The 12544-nt window shown below is 33.7% G+C and overlaps 2 protein-coding genes across 2 annotated transcripts; one reads left to right on the top strand and one right to left on the bottom strand.

The window, feature by feature from the left end:
* The first annotated feature begins 829 nt into the window (after window positions 1-829).
* Window positions 830-3991, top strand: LOC112799944 (very-long-chain (3R)-3-hydroxyacyl-CoA dehydratase PASTICCINO 2A). Its single transcript, XM_025841947.3, has 10 exons — window positions 830-1006; window positions 1170-1252; window positions 1379-1490; window positions 1671-1689; window positions 1806-1894; window positions 1999-2052; window positions 2836-2906; window positions 2996-3077; window positions 3567-3663; window positions 3761-3991. Exons 1-10 carry the CDS (start codon window positions 845-847, stop codon window positions 3829-3831), a joined length of 840 nt encoding a protein of 279 aa, XP_025697732.2. The 5' UTR covers window positions 830-844; the 3' UTR covers window positions 3832-3991.
* Window positions 3992-5034: 1043 nt separating this feature from the next.
* LOC112799943 (guanosine nucleotide diphosphate dissociation inhibitor At5g09550-like) lies at window positions 5035-10286 on the bottom strand. The gene is made up of 13 exons (XM_025841946.3): window positions 10078-10286; window positions 9731-9793; window positions 9541-9624; window positions 8829-8936; window positions 8547-8719; window positions 8087-8198; window positions 7235-7315; window positions 7088-7150; window positions 6410-6511; window positions 6199-6323; window positions 5902-6112; window positions 5535-5609; window positions 5035-5386 (listed from the first exon to the last, which is right to left on the bottom strand). Exons 1-13 carry the CDS (start codon window positions 10162-10164, stop codon window positions 5336-5338), a joined length of 1335 nt encoding a protein of 444 aa, XP_025697731.1. The 5' UTR covers window positions 10165-10286; the 3' UTR covers window positions 5035-5335.
* Window positions 10287-12544: the final 2258 nt, after the last annotated feature.

Genomic DNA, 12544 nt, shown 5'->3' with positions numbered 1-12544 from the left:
TTCTTTCACACTATCTAGTTACACTGATTCTGATTGGGGGGCTTGTAAAGACACCCGAAAATCCATCAATGGTTATTGTTTCTTCCTTGACCAAACTCTTATTTCTTGGAGGTCATCCTCAGAAGCAGAATATCGCGCCCTTGCTAATGGCACTTGTGAACTCGTTTGGTTACTCAAACTACTAAAGGAATTCAACATTCTTCCTCCTCTTCCGGTTGATATCTTCTGTGATAATAAATCTGCTATCTATATTGCTTCAAATCCTGTCTTTCATGAAAGAACCAAGCATGTTGAGGTTGATTGTCATGTGGCTCGAAACAAGTTCAAAGAAGGGGTTTCTAATCTTAGGCACGTTGTCTCCAGTGAACAACTGGCTGATCTATTCACTAAATCCCTTCCTCCAGGACCATTCTCTCATTTGCTTTCCAAGCTGGGATTACTTATTTGCACAAACCACGTAATACCAGCTTGCGGGGGATGTAACATAATAGAGTTTGTTTTTTGTATAGCTGTCAAGTTGGTTTGTTTGTTAGACATAATTACAGCACTATTAGTTAGTAATTTATTTTTCCTTTTACTATATATATTGTAATTGGTACTCAGTACTCTGTGGTAGTTCTTTTAATCAATTATTCTCTCTTTTCACTTCTTTTCAATTCTTCTTCCATTACTTTAAATTTCAATGACCTGAGAATACATCACCAACCTTCTTCTTTTCTTATAATTATTTTTGTAATTCACTTGAATTTTAAGCTTGGTATCATTTTACATTAACATTTAATTTTATTTTTTGACAATTAATATTTAGCATTTTTTTTTCCATTTACCCTGGATCAAATTATTAATGAATGATGCTTATTGTGTCAACTGTCGTTTGAATGAACAATCAACAATAATAATAAATAAATGGGATCATCATAACTATGATGTCTCTATCTTGTTGCATCTGCCAACGAACAACAGCATCTCCTACTCACGTTCTACTGAACAAAATCCATTGAAGAAAGTAAGTAATGGTAGCAGTTAAGAAGTTGAACTACTCTTAACTAACACAACATGACAAATTTAATTCCACTTAGCAACACAACACAACACAACACACCACAATATTTAACATTGGATCTTTCATCCTCTCAACTCCTCTCCCCCTACACTTGCATGTTCCTCAGATCTCACATTCAATGGCGGGTTTCTTCTCTCTTCTCAGGCGCCTCTACCTCTCCATTTACAACTGGACCGTCTTCTTTGGATGGTACTCACTATTCAATATTCAAAAAATTGTTTTTTTTTTCCGAGCTTTTTCAGATCTTTCGTTTCTTATTAGCCATGTATGCATTCGGTTCTGATTTGGAACGGTGCTTTCAATTTGGGAACACAGGTCTCAGGTTCTGTATCATGTCCTGATAACGTTGAAGGAGTCGGGTCATGAAAACGTTTACAACGCAGCCGAAAAACCTTTGCTTTTTGCTCAAACCGCCGCTGTGTTAGAGGTATGTATCTACGTCACCCCCCAAAATGATAAAGGGGGAAAAAACAGGTTTTGACTAGATTGGGAGATACCCTTTTGTTTATTTTCTGGGAAAATATATCAATTTGTGGGAATTTCTGAAGTTATATGTAATTTTTGTGGGGTGTTTTCTGGTGGGGCTTTGGATTGCATCGTGTACCAGATTCTGCATGGTTTGGTAGGTGAGTAATCTTCTTCCCATTTTCGTCATTACATTGGGGTTAATAAATATGGGGATCTCAGTGTTAGAGAATGCTTGTTTATTGACCTTAATATCCTTTTTAATTCAATGATGAAGGGCTTGTCCGGTCTCCAGTTTCAGCAACCTTGCCACAGATAGGTTCTAGGTTGTACCTGACTTGGGGCATCTTATGGAGTTTCCCTGAGGTTAAGACAAATTTCAACTCTTAAAATTTCATTTAATTTATCTTTTAATTCAATTTTCAGCCGTGTTATTTATTGAAAAGTTACTTATATATGTTTTATGACAGACCCGGAATCATGTGCTTGTTACCTCCCTACTAATCAGCTGGTCCATCACTGAGGTAAGTCTTTCACAATTTCTAGGTGGTTATTGATTTATTTATACTTAATTATATATCTATCTTTCATTTCCTCTATGTTTGCTATCTCTAACTTCAAATATCATATTTGAAGTAATTGAAAGTGCTAAGAGCAAAGTAAGTTAATTACTTGGGTTCTTAACACTGATGAGTATATTTTAATTGCTGGATGCCATAGCATAGAACTAGATAACTCATTATTCATGGGATATTAGGCTCAGTAAGATTTCTCTGCTAAAGTCAGTGAAAGTATGGGTGTAGGCTGTAGGGCGTAGTCAACAAAACAGCCACCATTTGTAATTACAGTCCAAACATGTTATATTTGGATGTAACTCCTTATAAATTTTGATAACTTCGTGTTATATTTGACAATGTGAAGTTGTAGATCAAGTTTTCCAGTAAATAGATGGATTGTTGATCTGATTATCCTGGTGCACTCTACTGTGTATTTATAGTCAGATTGGGGCTTGGCATTGTGCCTGTTTATTCTGTTAAACATAGAGGCAGACCTGAGACGTCACAATTTCCTGTTGTGTGACATATATAGTAGTGTAATGTAATTATTTAGATATGTTTTTTTCATTTGAAATGTTAATTTATTATTTAATGGTTATAACTTATAAGCACCTATTACATGTAACTCAAACCAGTAGGCCTTTAGGTTTGGCGCCCCATCTATTGCTTCGGGTAAATGTACCATTTTTTCTGTGTTAAAAAGGTAAAATATATATCAGCCAATACCATTTTTGATTGTTGCAACTGCAGATAATTCGCTATTCTTTCTTTGGCTTCAAGGAGGCTTTCGGTTTTGCCCCGTCATGGCTTTTGTGGCTAAGGTATGATTGAAGGTCCGGTAGCTGCATATAGTAGAGTAATGGATAAATCTTATTTTCCTGATATATTGGCTGAAATTCTCTACTTGCAGATATAGCACTTTCTTACTGCTGTATCCAACAGGCATTAGCAGTGAAGTTGGTCTGATATACATTGCACTGCCATTCATCAAGGTAAAGAAACAGTTATCGTACACAATTTTTTTAGGATAGGATATCTATATTGCTGGTTGTGTTTTTGCATGTTTTCTTTTATCATCACAAGCATATATGGTTTGTGCTTTTGCTCTTTTATTTATTACTAATCAAGCAGAGGACGAAGAGGAAAGAGCACTTCTTTATGAAACTATTCATGTTGATTGACCTTCAAAACACTTAAGCATCTTCTATTTCTTGGGATTCCCAAACTGATGAAAGTGGATGAGACAATTGACACTCTCTATTCCCTTTCGTTTGTATCCGTCATAGTTTGGTATATGCTTAAATCAATGTTTCTTCTTTACCAAGATACATCGATGAAAAGATTGCCAAAATAGTGATAGTGGCAAATAAATGGAAACACAGGAAAAAGTTTATATATCTTGATAGAATGTAGGAACAATTTGACATGGTTTTTTTTTTTTTCACTCAAGTTATCTACATACCATAATGTCTATTTTTCAGGCATCTGAGAAGTATTGCATAAGAATGCCAAACAAATGGAACTTCTCGTTCGACTACTTCTATGCTGCTATTGTTGTACTTGGAATCTATGTCCCAGGCAAGCACTCTATAACTTTTCTCTCTGCCACAGTTCTTAGATAGTTTAGAATTTTTGGCTGACTTTATAAGTGTTTGAATGGCATAACTCAATGCAGGAAGCCCTCACATGTATACATACATGCTTGCACAGAGGAAGAAAGCGCTCTCAAAATCAAAGAGGGAATGATTAGCATCTGTTGTAGTTTATCATTGGATTTTGGCCAAACATAGGATATAGGCATGTCTTTGTCTTGGTTTGGATTCACATATGTATCCAACTAACTGTTGCCTTTCTTGCAAGTGTATGCTTAAGAGTGAAGAAATTAAAGTATTTTGTTGTTAGTTTATTTGTTGCAAGTTCCTTTAGCTAATAATGCCTTTCAATGTACATGAACCTAATAATATGCGAAATTCCAAATAACGAATGTGTGGTGAGGAAACAATTTGTGAGGCTTTTTTGGGTGTCAAACTGAAGCTACTCACCCTTCCTCGACTTCAATTATATAAAACAAAAAGCTTCGGTTAGTAAATTGGCATATAGTAGCTCTTATTTGGTACATATAATAATTGATAAAGAAAGAAAAATAGAAAATGCCATTTGTACTCGCACTATAAGGGGAGTCTATAATATCTCTACACATCTCAGTTGTTTTTGCATTTTTGCTTTCTCTGTTTCTTTTGGGAATGTTATAGGCATCATATTTGTTGTATACTTTACATATATAGCTTTTATTTTTAGTATTAAAGTGACTGATAAGGAGAGAAAATAAAAGATATATCTTTTAGACTATTTAAAAAAAAAAAGTGTAGTACACTCAATAGTATACCAAAAATTGGTACAAGTATAATTGTTTTTTCTTCTCTCTTTCTTTCTTTTGACTTTACTGTCCTACACAAAAGGGGGATCATATAGCATCAGTCTACATAATTAATGCGTATAATTCCAACTTAAGAGGATTCCTTGTGACTTTATAAGTCCATTGTCAAGTGAAGTTGAGGAGGGACTAATTTTCTGCATGCTAAATTTCTAATGCATATTTTTTCAATGGCACTGGCAAGTTCAACTGAGCCAGTCTTACATATATGTTTATATGGTACATGAACACGGTAAATTCACAATGTAAGTCCATTTGTGCTATTACATCGAGGCCAAGTGTGTTAATATTATGTTGAAAGGCATAGGAATATCGTTTTGAGGTGCAACATGCCATAATACTGATCCTACAAAGCAAGGTTCTATCAACGCTCAGAAGAGATCCCAATTTCCATTGGGTGATCATAAAACTCAGGTGTAGACCAAGATAAAGATTTCTACAGATATTTATTTGGAATAAATTCATAATAGCCTTATATCCATATTTTTCTATAAATAACTACTTGAAGAAAAATAATTTGTTGAACATAAAATTACTTATTTAATACTCTATTTTAACTAATTCGATGATACAACATTTTTGTTGAAAATAAAGGAAAAACTTTGTTTTCTCATGTTCAAGAGGCTAATGCCTTAAGAGTTCGTAACAAGAAAAAACAAACTGCATGACAATAATTCTCTTGGCTCCATAGACTTGGAGAGTGAGAAAGCACATAAACCAAGCCTTGATCAATTTCAGCCTCGAGGAAAATAGTAAAAGATTAATATCAACTAGTCAGCACTGTGAAGCTGATGAAGTATACTGAAAACTCAGTTTTCATTCTTCTGCAGCACTGGCAGCACTCAGATCCACAGACAGGTCCAACTCCTGAGTTTATATAAAGCAGTGAAAAAGAAGGAATTAGTAGAATTAGTAGAGTATCAGAAACTCCTTCCAATGGCTGAAATCAAACTACAAAGAAAATTTATCATGTCCTATATAACCTTGAAATAACAGTCTAATAACTAATGTTTACCTTTCCAGTAATCTTTCTGTACATGTCAATCACGTTTGTTACGGTGGTTTCAAAATGTGTTGTCGCATCATAGCTCTGCAGAATTTATATGTCAGAATATGATTAATGATTACAGGAAATACGGCTAAACATATGCAAGATAGAGTTCATTTTTCCAGAGAAGTAAATACATAAGAATATTTAAGAGAAAATTATAGAGGCGAGTAGCGGTATCATTGTTTAAAAAATCTTGCAAGGTACAAGATGAAGATGGAATATCGAACCATGATAGCTCTCATGCATAAAGTTTCAGGAAGTAAAGGGATCCGCTTACTGTGTTAAAAAACATAAAAGGATAAGAAACATGATCCCTTTAAGTAATACTTACTGTGGATATGAAGCAGCTATCAACATCGTGCTGGTTAATGGGTTCATATCTGTCGTAGGCATCAAAAAATATTTCATCCACAGGTCCAAGGAGATCTATGCCAGGCTTCAATTCCTCCTTAGGATTATCAGTCTCTGCTTCTGTTGTCACAAATGAAATGTATTTTCCTTTTGGAGCTACATTATGAGAGTAGGAGCAGCAGAAAAGATACCTGAAGCATGGTAAAGTCAAGTTACTATAAGGAAAAGAAAAAGTAAAAAGACAATTCACTAATCTAGAAAAAGTTGGCATACATACATATCTGATTTACGCCCAAGTTGTTTCTGAGGCAGAATAACCTGAACTGATGGAGAGTCGTGAGTGTTTGGGATTGGATGGCTCATAATACAAATAGCACGGGCCACTCTCCCCACTTTCTTCACCTATTGATAGATACAATTTTCTTTTCATTCAAAGGAATAAGACTTGGATCAGTATTCCTATATTATGATCATTATAAGTAACATACCTTGTCTGGTAGGTATGAAGGGTCACAGACAACTTTTTTGCATTTTGCTGTTTCGCCTTCGGAGGTTACACCAAAGGCCTTTCCATTCTCATCAAACTCAACCTGTCATCAGTAGAATCTAGAAACTAGCATCATTCATTTCCCAGTTAACTCGATAAGTATTTTAGCGTTTAAGCTTTTGTATGGACACATGCACATGCATCCATAACGGAAAATTTTCAAGTATACCGTCGTACCGGTGTTTCAGTGATTTTTAACCGTTGATCTTAATTATAAAAAATATATATAATATATATAATTAAGATCAACTGTTAAAAATTACTGATACACCAGTACGAGGGTACACTTGAAAATCTTCCTATAATAACATGTTTAGCTGCTATATGTAGTTCCGCATTACATGTTAATAAATAGAAATAGTATATATTTTCCTGTACATCTTTTTTTTTGTGGTATAAAAAATAAATATTTTATCTTCTTTTTAATTAATCACTTTTAAGTTTTAATACTAAAAATGAAAAGTGTACAAGAGAGATGTATACAAAAATAGTACACATAATGTTCAATAAATGTAGGACACAGTAGTGGCATAAAGTCGTTATGTTCAATTATTAGATTGGTTGAACTTGTAAATATAAACATCCCCACTTGTATATTGTGAAGCATATATTAATATACCTTGCATTCTGGCTTGTTTAGCATGTAGGTGCCACCATAAACAGCACTCAAACGAGCGAATCCCTGCCGAATTCGTATCATTACAGTCAAAGTAAATAAAATATTCTCAAAGGGTAGTTTTTAATATTCTAGTTATGTCATAAAAACCTGAGGAAGCTCTCCCAGTCCATAGAGTGGGTAAATATATGGAGATCCACCCCGGAAGCGTGCTAGAGACTCTGCATATAGCTTTATTAAAAACAAAGTTAAACTAGATTAGGCCTTCGAAATTGGACAATTCACAACTCCTCAATGAAAAGGTTATGATTGGTTGTGCTTCAGAACGAGCTAGGCACGGCATGATTGAGAGAAAAAAATTCTCGGACTAACAAAAACGTCAAATATGGAATGGCACAACGATATTTGATATCTGGATTTGAAGTTTGAAATAACTTAAAGTTTTCAAAATAGCTTTATGGTTTACAACTTCATCCCTTACAAGATTGCATGCTTTAGCCTCTTCAACTAGAAAATCAGAAGGTGCTAATAATAGCTAGTAAGCAAGACACTAATCCCTTCTTGCTAAAACGGTGAAGTTTTAGAAAATCCCCCTTTTTCTTTTTTCTTTTAATTAATTTTCCCTAAAGTAGAAGGCTTTATAAACAAATTTACTTCTATTCTGTTAAATGCACCAGCCATATTCCCAGTGAAGAAAAGTAATAATTATACTGGATGTACTGGTTCTGTGGTGAGCGATAAATCCCCACATTCCCAATTCTTGTGCTCTTAGTCTATGGGACTTCCCAAGAACCAAAAGAGGAAAAAGTTGTTTCTCAATAAGCAGAATACACGAAATTATACTATTCCGGTGTTGTAACACCCTGGTGCTATCTTGCTTCTTCTGCTTCTTATACAAACTGACATGGAAATTTAATCCTAAAGAAAGAGTTAAGTTCGACACAGAAATGCAGGAAACAAGAAGTATTGCACCAGAAATATCTATAAGGGAAAATTAGATACCTTAATCCTCTTCACAAAATCCATTGCAGGCTGATTTAAGTAAGAATCATCCAAATGTAGAGCCAACGCATGGCCAATGAAATCAATTGTGTTGTCATCCAAACCATATTTCCTAATTAAATTAAAAAACAAAGTTATTATACAAACCAGAAAGCTATGAATAGTCATATAGGATGATAACCATTCTAGAAGAACGTCCTTCCTCTAATACGGTGTTAATAACTATCTCTCTTTCAGTAGCTTTAAAGTCATGTCATATATGATTTTTTCATTTTTACTGAAAAGGATTATTTAACTCCACTGATATGTTTTAAATCCAACAGAACATGCTGATTTTGACAGTTCCTCCTGAACAAAATTGAGTGTCCATATTAGAGAAATAACTGTTCATTTGTTGTTCAAATTCTTCACACACAAGCACAGGAAAAAGAAACTCAGAGGGATGTTATTGATACAGTACGTAATGAGTTCTTTAGCTGTCACTTTGTTAAGGTCCATTCCTTCATGAGATTTTGGATCACTTTCGTCATAGTCTTGTACGTAAATGAAAAATTTCCGAGCTCGCCGCTTCTCAAACAGCCCCATGAGGGGGGATTTCAAAGCTTCCACATCGTTTGCTGGTACTTTATGAATCTGAAAGAAGGATTGAAATTCATCAGCTTGATGAATTCGACCTTGAGAATGGCGTTTTGTATTGAATATGATTGATTCTAGGCCCAGAGACGTATATTTAGCTTCAAACCTTTCCTTTGTTGTAAACAAAGCTGCCATCTACCGCCTTGAAACTCAGATATTTGGTCACATTAGTGTGGATGAGAACACGAACCAAACCGCCATTTGCCATCATGAACTGTTTAAGGATAAAGAAAACAATATAGTGGGAAAAGCCGAAAAGGTTAATTAAAAGGGTGATAGGTCTTACGTACTCAGATATTTACATGACTTTTTAAGTAGTGAATTTGAAAGTTAGTTACTTTTTCCAATGTGAGAATATATTATTAGTTGGCTTTTTTTGTATAAAATTCCTTTACACAGACGGTATATACTTAAATTCTTTTATTATCGTTGATGGTTTAACGATAATGAGTCGCATGGTCTTGGAAAAAGAAGAAAAAGAAAAAAGAATAAGTACACATATCAATTATTTCTACAGCCAATTTCTTTTGATTATTACCACTCCCTCAGACAGAGGCAATAAGGTCTTTCAAGGAAGTATTCCATGTGAAATTTGTCCTTAAACATTAATATAGGTGATACTCTGCTAGAGGGATACTATGGCTCAAGGGAGAGCTCGGATTCTATAATAATTTCTGGAGAACAAACTTAATATTTCTCGAAAGGGGGATTACCATTATTGCAAAATTTAATTTAAGAAATAAAATAAAATAAAATATATCGCAAATTCTATATCCAAAATAAGATGGATTAAGAAAATTCTGAAAGGATGTGTGTACCTTAGGAATCATATCAACATTGTATTCTTTGCTTGATCCCAGAGTCTCTGGAGGATTGTCATCCCCCCTAAATCGCTTCCACAACTACAAGAAATTAGTGACAGTTAATGTGTGATATTAAACTATAATTCCGATCATATAATACGCTTTGAAGATCCTAAATAAAATGAGAGTGGCAAACATTATTTACCTGTTTAAGATTAAGCGACGTGGATTCTCCTCCATAATAATCATTCCGATCCATATGCAACACCTGATCCGATATCCAAATCCAAGCGCGTAAGTGAACGCAGTTTTTTTCAGATTTATACACACTCTAAATCGATAATATACCTTGACTAATGAATTTCAGATTCGTCTCGTACAAGTCGATCACAAAACAAAACAACACAATCTAGATCAATCGTATTTTATTTTTTTTCTCAATAAGAATTCCTTGTTGCTCCTCTTTTAAATCTAGATCCATAATTGCGCATGTGATTTCACGAAAAATTGAAGGAAAAAAATAGAGGAGAATGTGCGGGAGAGAGAGAGTACCTTGAGGCCATTGACGGAGAGAAGGCCGCTGAGGATGCATTCTTTGAGTCCGGTTCCGAGGACTATAACATCGTATTCTTCATCCATGGCGCGAGAAAAAGAGAAAGAGAAAAGAGAAAATGAGAGTGCAGATTGAGAGAGTGAGAGAGAAAAGAGAGAGAATGGAGAGAGAGGAGTGAGTGAAGAGCAATTTGAACAAATTCCCGGGAGGATCGGATTTACCGCTATAAATACCAACCGCGTTTCCAACGGCCCGAGCACTACCAAACAAAAAATATTTGTTAAATTACCAAAATGGTACTCATACAGATACGGTCATACCATTTATGTACGAACATATTTTGTATTTAACAAATAATTTATTTATTTGATGGAAATTTTTGTAAAAAATTTGAATAATTATTGAGTCATTCGCAAAAAAAAAAAATTAAAATTCACTTGCCGTAAATTTATTTATGGGAAAGTATGAGGAGCCAATGAAATATCTATACAATGTAGACAATGGAGGTTTAGTGAATATTAGAGATATAATCATTAATGTTATTCTTTTCCATCAGCTGAAACTTTTGGGATGAGTGGTATCATGCATGGTATTAGAACACTAGATTCGAAATGTCAAGAGTTCGATCTTTGGTGAACCCCAAAATTAGTTTAAATTTTTGAGAAGATGTTTATTATCGCTAGTACTCGGATGGTTATTCTAAATAGTATATGAGATGTTCATTTTATAACTCAATAACCCATTGTACACATTGTATAAATAGTCCATTGTCTCCCTAGCGGATCCTTTATTTATATATTTAATAAGAGAAGTAATACATCTTTTTCTAAATAATAATTTATTTATATATCTAATATTATGACATTTACAGTATAAACGAGATAAATTATAATAAATTTTCAGCAATTATAAAAAGATGTACAATCTTTTGTATTCTTCATAAACATCTCATTTCTTCTTCTCTTTAATTCATTTTTATTCTAAAAAATAAGCTAAAATGTCTAATGGTAATAGATATGTGGTTGTAAGTGTGTATCCCAATTACCATATAAAAAATAATGACATTAGGATCATATTTGAGTGTGATAATCCTATTCTGTTGCACACCCGGCGAATTAATTCTTTGTCGGGAGTTATAGAGTTTGATTTTGAGTAGTGTTGGTGATAGTGGAAGAAAAGAGATCGGAAGGGTGGGGTATAGATTGTTAGAACCGATGAAAAATTGAGTTTTTCGGTTTTGTTGCTTCCATGGCGACGAGTATGTGCAGCTCATATTTGACATCTATAGGAAAATTATGGCGGAACAAGTTATGGAGCTTTTTGCGGAAGTCGATGATGTTGGTGGCGATGGATTTGACCACTCGAATTTTGTGCAGGACGACCCACTTATTGTACAACCATTGATACATGTTGCGAGTAGAAGACGTGGATGTGGATGGTGAGGAATCCGAAGAGGAGCATGTTGCGGATAGCAACAATAGTGGTTCTTCTGAAGATGATGACGAAAAGGAATTTGTACCGAGACGCCGGTGGAGGCATAAGTTTGGTATCTTTTTTTTATTCCGCAACCAATTATGGCCTTATATCAGCTGTACTCAATCAATATTAGAAGTTAGATCTGAACGCGATGTACGAGAAAACTCCGTTTTCCAACACAAATAAAGACTATTACAATTTAGATGGTGGTATAGAGTTTAGGGTTAGTCACAGATTCAAGAGTAGAGATGCAGTAATACACGATGTACTTATAAATTAAATGAGTTGAATTTGAATTTGAATAAATTCAGTTCAATAACTCATAATAAGCTGATTTAATTATATATATATATATATATATATATATATATATTCAATTTATATTTTTTATGTAAGACATAAATAAAAAATTTATAATTAATAATTATATATATTAATACACATAAAAAGTTTAATTTTTATTAAATTGTAAACTAAATTCAATTTTCGTGAATTAAATTAAGTTAAAACTTGTTCTAACCCTGGTTTGAACTAATCGCTTAGACTATTTGAGTTTAAATAAATAGCTCACATCAGTTAGATTTTAATTTTTGAGAACATATATAGCTCGTGTTCCCTTTTTTTTTTTTGCTCGTTTGTGATTGCTTAGTTTGGCTATTTATATGGAGGTTATTGATTTATTTAATTTTGTGATCTGAGTGTTATATTAATAGCTTTATATATATTATATAGTAGAGATAGAGATATTATTCATATTCATATCCACTTTAAGAAGGCAAAATATGTATTAATAAGAAGGAAAACTTTTGTTCATCTCTATCTCTTCATAATATGAGAAATATATATTAACATATGAATTCTCCGTGACTGATGAATATTAATCAATATTGTATTCGTTAGCCATAATCCATTATTGTAACAAGCCTTCATTCCAAATTAAATCCTGCAAAGATATCAGACCTTTATTTCTTCTACCTTGAGAGCCGATGG

Source organism: Arachis hypogaea, chromosome 5 (genome assembly GCF_003086295.3).
Source record: "Arachis hypogaea cultivar Tifrunner chromosome 5, arahy.Tifrunner.gnm2.J5K5, whole genome shotgun sequence".
NCBI lineage: Eukaryota > Viridiplantae > Streptophyta > Magnoliopsida > Fabales > Fabaceae > Arachis > Arachis hypogaea.
This window is presented reverse-complemented; position numbering and strand designations above follow the sequence as displayed.

What these genes read in the sequence shown, in the direction of transcription:
- LOC112799943 (XM_025841946.3), bottom strand. Translation starts at nt 10,164, where the DNA reads ATGGATGAAGAATACGATGTTATAGTCCTCGGAACCGGACTCAAAGAA. An exon ending in ATGTTGATATGATTCCTAAG is followed by an intron (nt 8,937 to 9,540) that starts GTACACACATCC and finishes ATCCTTAAACAG; the next exon opens with TTCATGATGGCAAATGGCGG. An exon ending in ATTTTGTGAAGAGGATTAAG is followed by an intron (nt 7,316 to 8,086) that starts GTATCTAATTTT and finishes TTTTTAATAAAG; the next exon opens with CTATATGCAGAGTCTCTAGC.
- LOC112799944 (XM_025841947.3), top strand. Translation starts at nt 845, where the DNA reads ATGAATGATGCTTATTGTGTCAACTGTCGTTTGAATGAACAATCAACA. An exon ending in AACAAAATCCATTGAAGAAA is followed by an intron (nt 1,007 to 1,169) that starts GTAAGTAATGGT and finishes CATGTTCCTCAG; the next exon opens with ATCTCACATTCAATGGCGGG. An exon ending in TCATGGCTTTTGTGGCTAAG is followed by an intron (nt 2,907 to 2,995) that starts GTATGATTGAAG and finishes CTCTACTTGCAG; the next exon opens with ATATAGCACTTTCTTACTGC.